The sequence below is a fragment of the Phaethon aethereus genome (assembly GCF_964289735.1).
Source record: "Phaethon aethereus genome assembly, chromosome: 6".
NCBI lineage: Eukaryota > Metazoa > Chordata > Aves > Phaethontiformes > Phaethontidae > Phaethon > Phaethon aethereus.
Genome location: NC_138580.1, coordinates 42,531,630 through 42,550,554, shown reverse-complemented (window position 1 = coordinate 42,550,554; position 18,925 = coordinate 42,531,630). Strand labels below are relative to the sequence as shown.

The window sequence follows — 18,925 nt, the reverse complement described above, 5'->3', positions numbered from 1 at the left end:
CTTGTGCTTGCGTGTGTGCGTCTGTCAGGAGTACTTCCCTAGCGATCTGGTTTCATTGCATCGCGACGACTGTTAGAAATTTCACGAAACGTTGGAGAATGCTCTTGCCCGACGCTGCAGTGAAGCTGCTTTTGTAATTTTTGGCCCTATTCCCTCTAGGGGAATACCCTACAACATCCCTACCAAGCGCTGGATTTTGAAGCAGCCAAAGATAAGAGCAAGATATGAAGTAACTGTCTTATTTTTACACTCCAGTCGTAACAACAAAAGCTGTGGAGCAACAAGTTTGTATTTCTATGATTTAATAACTTTTTTAATACTCTTTGATAAGTAATGGACAACCTGTAGTGAAGATACTGTAAAAAGAATGAGGGTAGGAGGATGTAACTAAGCACTATTCCATCACAAGAGGTTAAACTAATTGCATCGGACATACATGTTTTAAGAGCAAGGCAAACTAAGGTAAAAGCTTAGATACCGAAATAAAAAGACTAATGATTAATAATGGTGATTAACAATTACTATTCATAACTAATCGCAGTGATGATAGATTAATGGTAGTGTGCGTTCATCAGTTCTTTGAGCATCTGAGGGGACTGAATCACACAGTCTATTTGAGTTATGTCAGCATCTGGCTAGAAATATTTTCTGAGCGATCGGAAAAGACATCCACGCGGTGGCAGCATTGCCATTGGCTAAAGTTCCCCGTCAGACCCTCCATTATCCCTAAAGAGAGCAAGGAGGAACAACTTCAAACCTGTTTCTCTCTATGGAGACCTATTTAATTGAATTTTGGGATTATTATTTGGGGGAAGAAAAACCCCAACCAGGTAAACACTGCTATCTAGTTCCTCTGTTTAGAAGCAGGAGTGCTAATTGCCTCGTTGCCTAGATTTGTTACAGATGTTCTCTAATGTGTGAAGTTCTTCACTGTATGTTCCCAGGCAACTGTTACGCTCCTTAATTTGGTATTTCTGGTCGCTCTCGCAACTGGATTTGTTCTTGATGTTCACCTGCTTTCCACTTGTGTTTCTCTTCTGACCATTGGTGAAATTCGACCTCATCTTGACTATTCCTTTTTTTGAAAACGATAAATAAGTGATGTTGGCTTCTTGCCTCAGTTCTGGTGTTTTCTTCTCTGACAGCTTTCTTCAAGGTCTGCCCTGCCGTTTCAGGCTAACCAGCTGCTCTAATTGCACTTGCTTCTCCCTCTAATTAGCTTTCCTTTATCCTCACCATCTCCTACTCCTGCCCAGACCTGCGTTAAGGTTTCCTTCTTTATCTTAACTTTTCTCATGGGCTTGATGGGCACAGCCTTTCCCTGTCTCTCCATCTCTTTCCTACCTCCTCACTTCACTCTTGATAGGGTTTTTTCTGGAAGCCATTCATTCCCCTTCCGCTGTCCTTGACTGATGGAATTCTGTACTGCGTTGCAAAGCCATTTGGTCACTTCCTTGCCCTTCAGAGTCTTTCTGAAGCTCCTCAGTTTGAACCTGTCTAGCAGCGAGCAGAGTGGAGGACCATACAGGATTTTCCTTCAGCGAAGATGACCTCCACATCAGGTGCACTTGCATGGCAAGGGGACAGCTTTTCAGACACGAGTGATCTCTGCTCCTAGGTTGGAGCACGGACGTGAGCTGTTGGCATTGCCTGGGACGATGGACTTGTCTCCTTACCACAAGGACAGGAATGCTGGAGACTTAACATGTGGAAAGCTTCATTCCATGGGACATAGTCCATTATATGATCGATTTAAAAGGAATTTTGAAGTCTGGCCTAATAATTATGATTACTTTTGATAATTATATTACTTTTTCAAATCCCTGTTGCCTGTGCCAATGCTCCGTGCAGGACAGCATGAGCTGTGCCCTCTATCCCCGCCCACAGTAGTGCATGATGTGCGAAACTTTAGCAGAGCTCTTTATATGAGGATGGTGACACTTACTACCAATGCAGCCTGTTATGTATCTACACTTTTTTATGGATTATAACTGCTCCATCTGCTTAGCAGCCCTACAGGCACTCGGAAAGAGGTGAACAGCGATAGGACGAGAGGAAATGGCCTCAAGTTGCGCCAGGGGAGGTTTAGACTCGATATTAGGAAAAATTTCTTTACGGAGAGAGTGGTCAAGCATTGGAACAGGCTGCCCAGGGAGGTGGTGGAGTCACCATCACTGGAGGTGTTCAAAAAATGTGTGGACGTGGCACTTTGGGACATGGTTTAGTGGGCATGGTGGTGTTGGGTTGACGGTTGGGATTGATGATCTTGAAAGTCTTCTCTGACCTTAATGATTCTGTGATTCTGTGAATGTTTTCAGAATTAGTAGTAGGTCTGCAGGAAGTCAGCAGCAACACCTGGATTACAGCACTCAGAAACCTGCCAGCCTGTACACTTCATTTTTTGCTGACCTCCTGTTTTATTCTACATTTTGGGGGTTTTTTTAGCTGGTCCTGCTGACTGACACATCTGTGCACGCTCATTTTTATCTTCACTGTTGCAGGTCTGTTGTCCTGTGCCTCAGACGTTATGAGCCAGTTAAGTAAAGCCAAGTGAAAATTGTTTGTGATTGTATGGTTTAATCCATTTCTTACAACTCGTATTTGTAAAAGGACAGTTTGGACTTTGACATTTCCTTATCCTCACTTTTCCCTTTCCTTCCTTAACCACCCTTTGCTGTGGTCCGGCTGTGGGTATCGTTTGGTTCTGTTGGTTGCAAGTAGTTGCTCGACACGGATTAAAAACACGGCGCCCTGCGTAGTAAATAATCCCATGCACACTGTGCGGGATCAGACGAGACTCCGCTGGATCCCTGTCCTCTTCCAGAAGGAGTTTAACGGCTCTCATTCCCCCCTCCACAACTGCACGCTCAAAATAGATCCCAGCTCTGCTTTCTCATGCAAGCTCAAACAATTCCCGGTGTCTGTCTCCTGGAAATGTTCTTCTGGTGTTTCTGTTGCGCACATGCCCCAAGCCAGAACAGGGCTCGCAGATAAACATTTTTATCATGCATGCAAACAAATGCTTGCTTTGAAATTTCAGAAACGAACTAAGTGAAAACCTGTTTTCATCAGGCAGCTGAGAGGCTCCTAGACAACCTGCCAAGTGCTGAGTTCCTACCATTTCTCTCGGAGGCAATAGAAGTGATCCAGAAGGGGCACAAATATTTTTAGAACAGAAGAAACCGCATCGCTTCTCCCCCCGACGCCTCTCATTTTTCAGCAGTGAAACAGATCTGTATTTGCTAAAGTTGTCCAAAAACCGCTTTATGTCCAGCTGAGGGGAAAATGTGCGCCAGATTTGCGGTGCGATAGGTAAGAGTCTGGCAGCGTTGCACGAGTTTAAAGATGACCCTTTGGAGTGAAAGCAGTTGTCCGAGCGGAACGACAGCTGCGGTTTAGAGTATTGCTTGTTTAATGAAGTTAGCTTTATAAAATACGGCAATTACTCTGGTGTACGTTCAGAATTTAAAAGCAACAATTATACTAATTGAGGCAAGCTCAATAAAAGACTCTGCCCCCCAACCAAAAACCCGCAATCACGATTAGAATAATCCTCCCAGCCCTCATCAAGAGCGTGCGGAAATCGATAGGTTGTGCGGTGTGTTTCGGAGGCAATCAAATCCCCGGGCTGCCCGACCAGGGTGGGGAAGAACGAGTTCCTCAACCAAGGTCCGTCTCCAAGCACGTCCTGGCAGCAGTCCTGCGTTGCTTAAAGCGTGAGGACTGTTAGCTGAAGATTCATCGCAGCTGCGGAGGACCGAGATGAAAAACCAGACCCAGGGCTGGGCCATCTGTAAGAGCAGAGCCGTATCCGCGGTGTTCCTGGCACGGTATCGGCCGCGTGTCCAGTTGGAGGGCAGGATGGGTCCGGGTGGCAAAGCATCCGAAGGGCTGCTCCATGCCCAAGGTTTCCCATCGCAAAGCACCGAGGGTGCGCGGGAGGTGGTGATGGTGGTGCTGGGAGGTCAGTCTCTGGAGAGAAGCTTTATAGCTGTTTTCATGGCTTTTTGTGGCTTCCTGGGGGCTGCAGTTGGAACAAGACCTGGCTCTCAAGGTTCGTACCCGTTCCTTTTGAAACGCCGTGGGGTGAATAAAATACAAACTAAAAGACTAGCAGGTTTTGGTTTGTTGGGGTTTGTTTTTTTCTTTATTCGAAATACAAAGGAGATGCTAGCTCCAAGGAAATGGATGAAGAGTGCAGAAGGATGTGTATAAAGCAGTGGGAGAGGAGAGGTGGTGTGGTGCTGCAAAGGTCAGGTTTCATGCCGAAAGAGGCACAAAGAAAACAGGGTAAAGAGCCAAATCACCAAATTTATTGGGATTAAGAAGCCACCTCCTGAGCTGAAAAGCCAGGGTTTAGCAGCCAGGAAGGAGGTTAGACAAGAGTGGGGGAGTAATACGGAGCGAGCAAGCTCGATAGGCAATGCGAAGCCTCAAAGATAAGAGTACCATGACCTAAGAGCTCTCAGAAACTGAAGAACTGCTCAAATCAGGAGCATGGACAGCAGGCTGAGCCGTAAACTGTGATACAAGTCGTGATGGGTCTGGAAACAGGAGTGAGGAGTATGTTTTGTTCTCCAACTTTATTTGGGCGGGGGGGGGGGTGTTGACTTCATTTTCTTGGTGTCTTTGTGTTAGAGCCAAGGACAAAGCTTGTGGCGCATGAGCTAGGAGATGAAAGGTGCAAAAGCCTCTTGAGCATAATCCTTTCTACCCAGGCAATGTTTGCTATGACTTTTGTGATATATATTTGTTTCAGTAAACGGTAGCTTTTTCCTTGAATGTGTTGTATTTGCAGCACAAAAGGAAGTTCTCCATCCGCTCATAGTCTCCATTTGGTTATGGTTGTCACGCAGAGGGAAGGGTGGCTTTGATACCCTCCTAAAGAGCATGGAGCTTGGATGTCTTGGTAGGGCCACCTACTTTAACCAGGAGCAGCCCTTCCCCATCCCGGGGAGCTGAAGCCGTTCGCATCCACGGAGGAGCTGGCTTGTCACTGCGATGGGCTGCCGTTCTCCTGGTGTCTTCACGTAACGCCAAGAAACACAAAATGCTATTTCTGTTCGTCCCCTAAAAGTAGCAGCTGAAAATGGGTCAGTACGTCTCGTTCAAAGGAAAAGAGTTGGCGTATGGGTTAGAGGGAAGCCGTAAAAGCCTCTGAGGGGGGACTGAGGCAGGCTTACCGTGAAAAAAAAAAAAGGAAGACAGGATAAAAGTTCAAGGAGGATTTGCCAGATATTTCCATCCCTTCTGGGGCTAGCATTTTTGTGATTATTGCCTCTTTTAATGGGATGCTATGTTTCTGCTTCATCACTTATCTCAGGAAATGCTAGGTGGTGGAGCAGAGCACGGAGAAAATGAAAGAGGAACTGGAGAGCAGAAATGCCAAAATTGGGAGAGGCAGAGCGCACGAGTGCTCCCGCCGTGCTTTGGTTTCTGCTGCCTTCTGCCTCAGACGGTTTTACAAAGTGATTTCCCTTGCGCCTTGCAACGCGCAATGGAGGCTGGTGCTGATGGTTGGAGACCAAAAAAAAAAAAATCCCTCGAGTTTGCTCTGCGGACTGTGCTTCAGAGGTGGAGGCCCCGGAGTCCCCGTGCCCCCGGCGCGCTGCGCCCCGGGATGCAGCCCGAGATGGCGGCGCGGGGGGAAAGCGGGAGCTTGCGTGGCTGGAAGTGCCGATGCCTTTGAAGCATCTTGTCTCTCGCAGTCTCCCGCAAAGCAAGCGGCACGCGGCGGTGCTTTCTGAGCGGCGGCAGCTCACAGGAGCGAGTGGCACAGTTTGACCTTCTCGTTGGAACAAGTTTTCCATTTGCAAGTCTATTCTTTTTAGCAGCATGATTTCTTTTTCCCCACCTTTTTCTCCTTTAAACTATCCTTTCTTTTTTTGTGTGTGTGTGTGCTTAGTAGAAACTCTGCTTCTCCAGGAACGTAGAAGTCTTAAAAAAGCAACTGGCTTCAACAAAAGCAAAGTGAAGGCTGCACAGGAGGTGCACGCGATCCTGCGTGGGCTGCGCAGCGGGATGCTTGTTGCTGACGCTTGTGTCTTGGGTAACCCTGGTACCTCTATGAGAGGCTTTCAGGGCTTTCCAGTGTTTTGCTGTTAACTATTTGTATTACAGAATCACAGAATCATTAAGGTTGGAAAAGACCTCTAAGGTCATCAAGCCCAACCGTCAACCCAACACCACCGTGCCCACTAAACCACGTCCTGAAGTGCCACGTCCACACGTTTTTTGAACACTTCCAGTGATGATGACTCCACCACCACCCTGAGCAGCCTGTTCCAATGCTTGACCACTCTCTCAGTAAAGAATTTTTTTCCTAATATCCAATCTAAACCTTCTGTGGTGTAACCTGAGGCCATTTCCTCTCATTCTATTGCTATTGCAGAGAGGAATATTCCTGCCGTTCCTTCTGTAGGAAACAACCCCCCAGAATAACAAGTCCTTTTAAAGTGTTTTAGACCAAATCACGACAAAAAAATCACAACGTAATTCTAAGCAATATAAAATACTACTTTCTTTTTTTTTCTGGGGGCGGGGGTACACACATCTTTCTGAGGCAATGCAATCCTTCTTTCTAAATAGCTCTTTCCCCTCTCTCAAGTGGCCATCTCTCGACTTACCCCCAACCTCATCTCTTTCTTGACTCGCTGCGTATTTCCCCTGCCAATGATTTGGAGGCAGTCGCAAGCTCCCGGTTAAAAAGGCGAGGTGATATTTCCACTGCCAGGAGTTGGTTGCCTTCTCTGGGACACCGATAGCCCCCCGGCACCATCTGCCTGCTGGGGAGTGCTCGCTCCTGTGCGAGAGGCCACGGCGTGGTCCTTGTATGCCCAAGATTTAGCATCTCCAAGTAGCACTTCGTTCTTACGAGCACATTTTCCAGCGCAAATGGGTGATGCCACCAAAAGATAAGCCCCAAAGGTAGCTGGATACCTACAAAAAAAAGAGGAAAAGATCCCCAATTTGTAAAATGAAGTGAAGTTGGGTCCTGCTGACATCGGTAAAAGCTTTGCCGTGATCTTCAATGAACCCGGGGTTTTTTGACTTCGGTGTGCATCTGCCCTTCTGGGTTTCAGCTGGCAACAAAAGCAGGGCTCAGCGTATTTGGTGCAGTACTTCCAGCTCAATGTGCATCATCGTATAAGAAAACAATTTGCAACAGATTGAATCTTGTGGGATTTCCAAGATGGGTTTTAGATCGGAAAGTCTGTAACTGACACTTAATTGCTCCAAGGTTCCATTTGGAAAGCAGTGTTCCAGGGTTAGCTTAATTTTTTAGGTTATTTATTTTTTAGGTTAGCTTAATAATCACAGTGGAGATGTCAGAGGGTGGTTTGGAGGGACACAGTTTTACTGGAGAAGCACTTTCTAATGGCTTATAACTGAAATCCTGGCTATTCAGTAGTTGAGCAATACCTGTGTAATTTAGTAAATGATCTGTGGTAAGTATTTTTGAAACAAACGTAAAAATATCTAAAGATGGCTTCATATGTCAAGCGAGTATTTGAATAAGGGATTAAACCAAAATCTGTCTTATAATTAATTTTTCCACGTAAGAACCCATTTTAGTTTTTTACTCACTGACTTTATGATTTGCTACAAAAAAATAAAAGTTCTTTAATGAGAGCTAATCAGCGATTTCATCACTCCTTTCCTTTTCTCTCGTAGTGCATTCGTGGAAGAAAAGCAACTCTAGAAGAGCTGCAGACAGTTCACTCGGAAGCCCATACGCTGCTGTACGGCACAAACCCTCTGAACAGACAGAAACTGGACAGCAAAAAACTTCTAGGTATCTTTCCCTGTGGCGGGGGGTCCCCTTCCTGACCTCCAGCACTCCCGCTACCGTCCCCAGCCCTGGCTCTGGCAAACACTTAGCAGTAGCCGTATGAAAGGGGGGACGTGGGGCTCCCTCCATCCTCAGCTCTAGGCAGTTCCCAAGAGGATTCTTCCCACCTCTGTTCGATGTCTGCTTGAGAGCGGTGCAAGATATCTCTCCCTTTCTTCAGGTAGATCCCTAAACCCGAGGTGGTTGAAACTTCTTTCTTTGATGTCTTCAAAACTAAAAGGACCCTTTCTGAGGAGGAAGGATAATTCAGAGTCTGTTTTATCCTTGGACACTCCTCTCTGCATGTTGGAAAGTTATCCATTGCTAGGTAGGAACTGGAACACCCTACTAAGGACCTGAATCTGCAGCACCAACCGGCTGCGTAGACACCAATAAATAGCTGTCAGGTTTGCATGGTCAATCTGCAAGAAAGATGCAGGAGCCTCTTAGATAGTCTTACGTTTGTTTCATTTGCAGTAAGATTGTTTATCCTTTTCACTGGAGACTGGATCTTCTGAAATGGGCTACATCTGCCATAAAATCTAGACATTTTCGCTGAAAAAAACCTAAGGGGTGGTTGTTCAGATAAGCAACCCCCCATAGCAACCAAGCTGCACTGATTTTAGCACCTTACCTCTGTGGAGACATCATCTTCTCCCTTTACTTTGTGCCTTTTTGCAGCAGTAGATGACAGGGCTGGAGGGGCAGTTTGGGAAGTTCTCACTTGGGGGTCAGCAAGAAGATGATTCTGGAACCTATAACTTGAGAAAGTTTATTTTGGAATTAGTTTGACTTTGGATGATGTAAAAAGAGGATTAACTTGACGGCCTGCATGATGTAGTAGTTGCAGCAGAAGAGCTGGAAAGATTTCAGGGGCTGGTGCCGTCGTCAGAATTTTGGGTTTTTTGACCACGGGGCGGTTTACACGGCACCAGGTCTCCTCGCAAATGATGGAGTGCAACTGACGCCGAGGGGAAAAAGGATTCTTGCTCATGAGCTGGCAGGCCTCATTGAGAGGGCTTTAAACTAGAATTGGAGGGGGGAGGGGCTAAAACCGGGCTCACTAGAGTTGAACCTAGGGGTAGGTTCAATGTGCCAGAGTTGAAATCGATAGCCCGGCTCAGGTGCATCTACACCAATGCACGCAGCATGGGCACCAAACAGGAGGAGCTGGAAGCCATTGTGCAGCGCGACAGCTATGACGTAGTTGCCATCACAGAAACATGGTGGGATGCTTCTCATGACTGGAGTGCTGCAATGGATGGCTATAAGCTCTTCCGAAGGGATAGAATGGGAAGGAGAGGCGGTGGGGTGGCTCTGTATGTTAGGGAGTGTTTTGATTGCATAGAAATCGAAGATTGTGAAGACCAAGTAGAGTGCTTGTGGGTAAGGATGAGGGGGAAGGCCAATGAGGCAGACATCCTGCTGGGAGTCTGTTACAGGCCACCCAACCAGGATGAAGAGACGGATGAGACATTCTATAAGCGACTGGCGGAGGTCTCGCATTCGCTGGCCCTTGTTCTTGTGGGGGACTTCAACCTACCGGACATCTGCTGGAAGTATAACACGGCAGAGAGGAAACAGTCTAGGAGGTTCCTGGAGTGTGTGGAGGATAACTTCCTGATGCAGCTGGTGAGTGAGCCCACCAGGGGAGGTGCCTTGCTGGACCTGCTGTTTACAAACAGAGAAGGACTGGTGAGAGATGTGGTGGTCGGAGGCCATCTTGGGCTTAGCGACCATGACATGATAGAATTCTCAGTTGTGAGTGAAGTAAGGAGACGACTCAGCAAAACTGCTATCATGGACTTCCGGAGGGCAGACTTTGGCCTGTTCAGGTCACTGGTTGAGAGAGTCCCTTGGGAGACAGTCCTGAAGGACAAAGGGGTCCAGGAAGGCTGGACAGTCTTCAAGAAGGAAATCTTAAAGGCGCAGGAGCAGGCGGTCCCCATGTGCTGTAAGAAGAGCTGGCGGGGAAGGCGACCGGCCTGGCTGAACAGGGAGATTTTGCTGGGACTCAGGGAAAAGAGGAGAGTTTATCACCTCTGGAAGAAGGGGAAGGCAACTCATGAAGAGTACAAAGATCTCGTTAGGTCAAGCAGGGACAAAATTAGAAAGGCAAAAGCCCAGCTAGAGCTCAGTCTGGCCACAGTCGTAAAGGATAATAAAAAATGTTTTTACAAATACATTAACAACAAAAAGAGAGGCAAGGAGAATCTCCATCCCCTACTGGATATGGCGGGGAACATTGTCTCCAAGGACGAGGACAAGGCTGAGGTACTTAATGCCTTCTTCGCCTCAGTCTTTAATAGCCACTCCAGGTATCCACAGGATATTCAGCCCCCTGAGCTGGAAGACGGGGATGGAGAGCACAATGTACTCCTCATAATCCAGGAGGAAGCAGTCAAGGACATGCTAAGCCACCTGGTCACCCACAAGTCTATGGGGCCTGATGGGATCCACCCGAGAGTACTGAGAGAGCTGGCGGAGGAGCTTGCCAAGCCACTCTCCATCGTTTATCAGCAGTCCTGGTTAACAGGGGAGGTCCCAGAAGACTGGAGGCTTGCCAATGTGACGCCCGTCTACAAGAAAGGCCGGAAGGAGGATCCTGGGAACTACAGGCCTGTCAGCCTGACCTCTGTTCCAGGGAAGATTATGGAGCGGTTGGTTTTGAGAGTGCTCACAGGGCATCTGCAGAACAGCCAAAGGATCAGGCCCAGCCAGCATGGGTTCATGAAAGGCAGGTCCTGCTTGACCAACCTGATCTCCTTCTATGACCAGGTGACCCGCCTAGTGGATGAGGGAAAGGCTGTGGATGTTGTCTACCTGGACTTTAGTAAAGCCTTTGACAGCGTCTCCCACAGCATTCTCCTGGAGAAACTGGCGGCTCGAGGCTTAGACGGGTTTACTCTTCGCTGGGTGAGGAACTGGCTGGATGGCCGAGCCCAGAGAGTTGTGGTGAATGGCGTTAAATCCGGCTGGCGGCCGGTCACGAGTGGTGTTCCCCAGGGCTCGGTTCTGGGACCAGTCTTGTTCAATATCTTTATAGATGATCTGGATGAGGGAATTGAGTGCTCCCTCAGTAAGTTTGCAGATGACACCAAGCTGAGTGGGAGTGTTGATCTGCTGGAGGGTAGGAGGGCTCTGCAGAGGGACCTGGACAGGCTGGATCGATGGGCAGAGGCCAACTGTATGAGGTTTAATAAGGCCAAGTGCCGGGTCCTGCACTTTGGCCACAACAACCCCATGCAATGCTACAGGCTTGGGGAGGAGTGGCTGGAGAGCAGCCCGGCGGAAAGGGACCTGGGGGTGCTGGTTGACAGCCGGCTGAACATGAGCCGGCAGTGTGCCCAGGTGGCCAAGAAGGCCAACAGCGTCCTGGCCTGTATCAGGAATAGTGTGGCCAGCAGGAGCAGGGAAGTGATTGTGCCCCTGTACTCGGCACTGGTGAGGCCGCAGCTTGAATACTGTGTTCAGTTTTGGGCCCCTTACTACAAGAAGGATGCTGAGGTGCTGGAGCGTGTCCAGAGAAGGGCAACGAAGCTGGTGAGGGGTCTGGAGCACATGTCTTATGAGGAGCGGCTGAGGGAACTGGGGTTGTTTAGTCTGGAGAAGAGGAGGCTGAGGGGAGACCTTATCGCTCTCTACAACTACCTGAAAGGGGGTTGTGGCGACGAGGGTGTTGGTCTCTTCTCCCAACTAACTAGTGATAGGACAAGAGGAAATGGCCTCAAGTTGTACGAGGGGACGTTTAGATTGGATATTAGGAAAAATTTCTTCACTGAGAGGGTGGTCAGGCATTGGAACAGGCTGCCCAGGGAGGTGGTGGAGTCGCCATCCCTGGAAGTGTTCAAAAAACGTGTGGATGTGGCACTTCAGGACATGGTTTAGGGGACATGGTGGTTTTGGATTAATGGTTGGACTTGATGATCTTAAAGGTCCTTTCCAACCTAGTGATTCTGTGATTCTGTGATTTTGCAGCACATTCAGTATGTACATTAGATCCCCAAAGAGGAAAGCTATTAGCCAGTTGTTTAAACATGCAATTAGCACTGTATTTATAGCAAACTTACCACCTCTTTAAAACCCAGAGAAATGAAAAGTAGACACCTCTTGGCTGAATGATAGCGCAATTAGTGTGTAAACTTTAAAGAATCTGTGATGTCATATCCTTGGTGGTGTAAAACTCTCGCCTTGCGTAAGTTGTGTGCGCCAGTCCAAAGAAATGGCGCGTAAATCTTCCCCGGTAGATCTGAGAAGGCAGCTCCTCATTTGCAGTTGCACTGCCTACGTGCTGATTTCTCTGCGAGCTCTTGAACCGTAGCGCTGAAGGTGTGTGAGGGCGTGTGTCCTGACCGTCTGTTGGGGTGGGATCCGGGCGGTCCTCCAGCATCTGACCCGTTGGCTTTCACCAGCCTGGAGCAGGCAGGGCTGGCACCCTGCGTCTGGCAGCGGTCATCATCCGCTGAGCAGGCAGCGGGTCACCCTGACCTCCTCTGCTGTCGGAGACACCCCTTGCAAGAGACATTTTTAGGGTTGTGCTGTGCTAACACTGAGTGTTTCCTGCTCGTTCAAATGTCGGATCCTCTTGAGATATTTTCCCGCTCCCTCTTTGACTCTTGGCACAATCTGTGTCAGTACTTCCGCAGAAACATTTGGAGATACAAACAGTTTATTTGGGTAGTACTGGATTTGGGGATACCCAGGTTTTGCTGAATCATTCCTGATGGTTTGTTTAGAGAACCTGAGGGAAGAGAAACTCTTGGTTTGCCTTGTGAGTACTTCTGTAGTTTTGCGGTGTGTGTCCCATGTCTTTAATCACTCATTTTAAAATGTCTGTAGAGATCAAGTTTATTCCTGTAGCGAAGAGAAGTAATTCTAATACCTGAGGGTATTCCAGTACGAAATGTTGCCTATTTGGGTATGATTTGTAAAGATGACCGAATTGTCAAGGAGCTTCAGCCATAGGCAGAAGGTCAGGTCCCCAGGATCTCCAGTGGGAAGGGCTTTCCAGCAGCTCTTAGCTGAGCTTAGACCTCGTTTCCTAAACCCACTTGGCACCATTTTAGTCTTGAGCTGCTAGCAGTGGGACTCTCTGCCAGTTCGCATGACCGTCTTTGTCCAGACAGCGCTGGACTGCCTCTTCCCACCGCCCAGCTTTCCTCCTGTTGCACGTGGAGCTGTGCATGGGCCGCAGCCGGCACCGACGCTCATGCCACGCCCTGCGCTTGGAGGACGAGCAAACAGCCTCACCGTTCAGCGTGGCTGCCAGTCATCCCACCAGGCGGGAGAAAATTAGTTGACAGCTTGACAGCCGGGGATCCGGAGGGACAGCACGGCGAGCCAAAATGACGAGAGGAAGGAGCCTGGCTGGCATGTCTACGTTGCACCCAGGGAGAAGTTCTCCTGTGGGAGCCGGGCAGGAAGGGCGATGCTGGGCCTAAAACCAGTTTCTTAACTTAAAGGCTTCCACAGAGCTGGATAACAGCCACTGATGTGTTGGGAAAACCTCCCTGAAGAACCTCGGCATGCGCGTTTGTGTATAGAGGTGAACAAGCCCCTTCTTCAGCCATCTTCTCCTGTTGAGAGTTTAAAAGGCTTTTAAATTTACAAGACAGCTTTGTGGGGTTCTTTTAAATATGTTAGAGGGTAAATGTATGGCAGGTTTGAAGTCTGAGACCAAAGCTTTGTGTGAGGCTCACGTATGCAAATGTAAATCCGTTAGACCTGAGTGTCTTGACGTGTGTACGACTCCGGTGGCTGATGCTGTGTAAACTCCTTGCCTTTGATATGTCTGTGAGGAAGAAAAAGCCTGAGAACCCTCAGCCTAAAAGGAAGAGCTTGTAAAGCTGGGGATGAAAACACAGGATGTTCTTTGTAAGCTTCTGCAAATGGTAAGGGGGATGTCCCTTCATCTGGCAGTTCTTCAGGAGAAAGCCGGAAGGGGGGAAACCATTCTGGTTTTTCAGAATTGTAAGCGGGCGTCGTTGTGGCTCTGATGATCACTTCTACTTCTGCAGTTGTCCCGTAGCTCATTACTTCTGAGTCTTACTCCTTTCTCAAAGAGTGCCCTTCTTTACGCATGTAGAAGAGACTTGCAACGGAAGCCCACCACTGATGATGAAGTTGCTTTCCCCAGAGAACCCTGAGCATCACAAAGGTTTCCTCTGCTGGGTTTTATCAGGCAGGTTTGAAGGTGGTGGCTTTCAAGGCAAGTTGCACAACTGTACCCCTGGAAGTGTTGCTAGAGCCCCATCTGAGGATGAAGAATGCAGATCCATCTCTCATTTGACAGTGTAAAGCTTTGGAGCCTGTTGAACAAGTTTAAACTTAGGCAAATGAGGCTGCTTTTAATTTGCGGAGAGTAATCGTAGCTTGTTGTCAAGAAGATAAATATCAAAATAATGGGTGGATTAGCAGTGAAAGATGTGTCAGGAGGACCGAGGCAGGATGATCTAAGAACTTTCATGTGGATCTAATCAAAGAGTGAATCTCGCTGTGCACTCAGATTAATAATACAGATGCATTAACTCCGCTTTCAGTCACTGGGGTAACGTATGTGTCTGCGATGCGTTTGACACCAGCATGGTCCTCAGTAACGTCTGTCTGCTGTCATGGCTAATTCATGCTCTACAAAGCTGGTAGTTAGCATTTAAGGGAATTTATTCTTTCAGTATAGGCACGACCAGAAAAAGAACCTGGTTTGATGAAGGGAAAAAAAAAAGCAACAAACCTTCGACCCAGTTTATTTCACCGTTAGCTTTCGTTAACTTTAAATAGGTCTCAAGCAAATGAATCTCAGGCAATGTATTCCAGATCTTTTACAGTGTCTGCATGCACATATTTCCTTCCCTCTGTTTGCCTTTGGTGCGCAGACACGTGTACAAGTCATGCGCGTAGGGTGGTGATGGATACGAGACAGCGTGTTCTTATTTCAGTAGATGGTTTATAAACCTGCAGAATTTTGAGTGGAGGATAATTTGCTCATATGCAAGCCCAGAAAGTGATGTTACAGTTCTTACAGATGCAAAATTAGCCCTACAGGTGGTCTTCTCCATTTTTCTCAGATTCTTAATGTTGGGTTTGCTCTTTCAGTCAAAACATATGTTCTGTTTGCTCACCGTCGGTTTATTTTTTGTCTTCCTCTTTTATGAAGCTCATGCGCTCCAAAGTCGTCTTGTAACTGTGCAGATGACTGATAATGATCATTATTATCATCAGATCATTATCATTAATGAAATCATTTTTATGATTTCCTATGCTCTTTCAACTGAAAGGGGTTAAAATGTTCATCTGAGAAGACAGAGCGAGCGGTTGTTGCTAGCATTTTAGTCATTTATTGTCAGCATGACTGCTTGAAATGTAGGACAGCACACAAACCTTGCATAAAAATAAGTGATTTATAGAAGGTTTTTATATTGGAAGGTCTTTTGAAGAAGCCCAAGTGTGCATGTCTGTATTGTAGTGTAAGAGGGTTGGCTGTGTGTTTTCTGAAAACTGCAAGAAAACCCCAGTCTGTTACTGTGTTTGGAAAGATTACAGCATTGCCATAAAATTGGACCAAAATCTGGTGAACTTTGACTTTTTGACTTACAGGGTACGTGGTTTTTTTTTTCCTACAGGTTCTCTAACGTCGATGTTTGTCAGGCTTCCTTGCGGTGGTGTCGGGGTGAGTACTCTCTTTAATGTGTAAATAATGTCCTGTTTGTTCTCCCGGTCCCATTGGTAACAAAAATTGTTGCTTTGCATTCCATCAAGTGGGTAATTGCAGCCAGATGTTACCCATAAACAGGGTCTGCCTGGGGTGCGGGGTTGCAGCAACAGCCTCACGTGCCTTTCTTCAAAAGCAGCGTGAAGATTTTTAAACTATTTTGGAGAGCCGAAGCGTGTGTGACATTCATGGGCATGTTTTGTCTCTGGCTTTTAGGAGGAGAAACCTCGTTTCCCGGGCAGTGTTGTTTAATGGCTTGGAGGTTACTACATTTGAAAGCAACCCTTGAATCCAAAAAACGCTCTCTGACATAGAAAGCAAGATGTGCTTTTCATGCTGCTCGTGCTACGTAGGTGTTTCATCTCCAGTATTTGTGCTTCAGAGCTGCCTGCCTCCCAGTGCAGGTGGATAACATATTAATAAAACAGTGATGTCGAAGGACAGTATCAGGGAAGTTCCTGTAAATAGCAAGTTGCTGTATTTGTGTCTGGGCTACATTACTGTCCTCAAATGAGATGTCTCGCAGGTTCTGCAGCACAGAGAGAATTGCGGTCTTCAGTATTTGGCACTTCTCGTTTCTGGAGCTCCAGGACAATCACACATGAATTCTGAAGGAGGTGACTAAAATACCCCTCCATCCGTCACGGAAAAGCTGAATATTAGTTTTCATCTGTCAAGATTCCGTGTAATAAAAACACTTTTCGTCGTCGTCGTTTGTTCCCATAAGGCTGAAAAAACCCCAAATACCGTTCAAATACCTTGTGTTGGAGGTTTGCCTTGTTGTTTTCCTTTGAAGCCTGAAAACTTGAAAGTTTTCCTTTCAAGTCAGACTTTCTGCTCTAAAGTTTCTGTGGAGGGTGACAGTACAGAAAATCTCGGAGAACAGGAAGGGAAAAGAATGAGAAGAGACAATAAAAGGCATTGTGTTTGAAAATTCACAGTGGTAGTTCTTATGCATAATTGTAGCTCGTGAGGTTGAATTTAGAGGTCTGGATTCTGTTATGGAAATGAAACAAAATTGTTTTCTTCCTGAGTCTTTGCAAAATCACTGCTTTGAAAATTATCCCGTCAAGAAGAGGAAAAAAAAAAAAAAAAAAGAAGAATCGGCGTTTATTCATACCGCCACTGCTGAGCACTCGTAGAGATATTTTATTTTGTATTGTAAATATGCTGCAGTCTCCTAATTCATGGCAAATTTTTGGCTGGAGTTTAAAAGGTTTGGATTTACTCTGCCCTGCAGTCAGGCATGCCATTCAAAGCAAAAATTATCATTTGCAAATGAAGACTGAATGGTAACAAGTAGAGACAGTGCCTGAGCCTCGCGCGGTCCCAGAAGTCTTGCATTAAACTCTAAATCAAGGCAGGAAACGCCACAGTGCTGGTATTAGTGATACGCTCGTAATAAAGATAGCGTTTGCAGTTAACTTGCTGGTTGCTTGTCTCCGCGGTCCCTGAAATACTAAGTAAAACATTTCCTGCCTTTTGAACAGTTTTACCAATCCTAACAGATAATTTTCATGTTTTCTAGGAAAAGCTTTTTAAAAACCAGTGATTTACTAGTAATCAACTATGTGACAGATCTTGCACAAAAATAGATTCCTGTTGTTTTGCTTGGTTTTCCTTCCCCAGTTGCCTCGGGATACAGTGCCGACTATTTGTGTACTTCTGAAAACACGGTCTTCACTGCTTTTGGGATGCATTTCTAATTAATATATACAGCCCAGCCATGTATTTGTAGGGAGGATGAGGTTACGGTACAGAACGAGTGGCTGTAGCGTATGAAATGCTTTGCACTTGTACGTGCTCTGGATGGGTTTAAGCGTAGACCATCTCCTTTGGGGTAGGGGAGACGTACAGTCATCTCCCGAGGTCCTTTCAACCCTGTTTTCTACTGTCTTTCGAAGTGTGAGATTTGTCAAGAAAGCTGGCTTAGCAACGTGGTATGTTTATTGAAGAAATGGAGAGAAAACTGCAGTCTTTGTTAGCGTGCCAGTTCTGGGAGACAAGTTGCTCTTGATTTGATTTGCTATGGGAAACTGTTGGAAGAAGCCCTATAGCGGGATCTTAGGCCACAGAGCACGCCTTTCAGTAGCAGATGGAAACCAAATTATTTTCTGCACCAAAGAGAATGACAAGACATTTTTGAGATTATTGTATTTTTTTTTAAAGGAAAACAGAAGAAAGGATTTTAAAGAAGCAGAGCCCAGAGTAAAACATCAGTTATAAAGAATTTTCGTGCAAGGGGAAGTGTAATGTAAATCTGAGAAGTTCCAGCATGTGAATACTGCTGGGAGATTGAGTGCTTGTTATGGTGTAATGAAATTATTTCGAATTGTTCTAGCAAGAGAGCTTAAGGGATGTTTTTCTGCCGTTGTTTGGCAGGCCATTTTCAGGCTGCAAGGTGGCCATATAGCTTTTTTGAGTGATGGAGCTTTATTTAGAATCTCCCTTCTTGGAGACTGCTGGGCTGGCAGAACACTGCTCATGTCTGAGCAGTAATCAGTCTCTCTTTTATCTTTTTCTTACAAGTTGAGAAGGTTGTGGAGAGGCACCCCTGGTCCTGTAAGAAGTTTGTGTGGGCTCCAGTTACTTGATACTGGTGAATATTTTCCTGATGGTGAAGGAACATCAGGGGCATGTGGTGATCAGAGCACCTGTGGGACTTGACTACCTACTATCTTGACTACTAGTGGTTTGTAGCCCAGGTTGAAGGAGAAGGGATTTATTTGAACAGAGGTTTCATTTTCTCGTTGTCCCTTAATGATAAGTCTGGTCTAGAGGATTCTTCGTGGGTCTTTGCATTCAGCTCACCACGATGCTAGACAGCTTTCCAGCTGACTGACTGCTTTTAAGGAGGATTTTTCTTGGAGAGCTTGATACTGGTCTGCCACATGCTTTCCAGGGGGCAAATACGATGCCAAAAAGAAAAAGGAAAAAAGAAATTTTCAAAAGTATGCTACTGCAGAATACAGTGGGACCAGTCCTCCTCTGGATTCTTTTCTGGCTGGAAGATAGGAAGTAGTGGCCAGAATTACAATTCCCCAGAAATTTGTGTATTCACTGAAATGTTGCAATGCAGGGAATGGGTCATAAGCAAGTGTCCTTTGCTGATGGTATTAAATCTATCTGGGGTCATCAAAGCAAAAGCTGCCTGCAAAGAAATACGGATGGTGTCATGATAACGGGAAACTAAATAGTAATGTAATGGCAATATAGCACGTGAAATTAAATGTTGGATGCAGAATGATGGCTGTGGGCAGGACGAGGACTGGCCTGGAGCAGGTGAAAGCGGAATGTGATTGCTTCTCCTTATAGTTCAGGAGCTGAGGGCATCAGATGAAATTACGGCTGGAAAGCTTGAAACCCAAGTTGTTCTTCTGCAAACA

General features: G+C 46.5%; 1 protein-coding gene across 1 annotated transcript in view; it reads left to right on the top strand.

Moving 5' to 3' along the window:
• The window catches only part of HDAC4 (histone deacetylase 4), a 164,755-nt gene that overhangs the window by 114,618 nt on the left and 31,212 nt on the right, over nucleotides 1-18,925 (top strand). Inside the window, exons 14-15 of the mRNA XM_082001548.1 lie at nucleotides 7,675-7,795; nucleotides 15,451-15,497. Of these exons, the coding sequence (XP_081857674.1) occupies nucleotides 7,675-7,795; nucleotides 15,451-15,497 (168 nt within the window). The remainder of the gene's footprint in view (nucleotides 1-7,674; nucleotides 7,796-15,450; nucleotides 15,498-18,925) is intronic.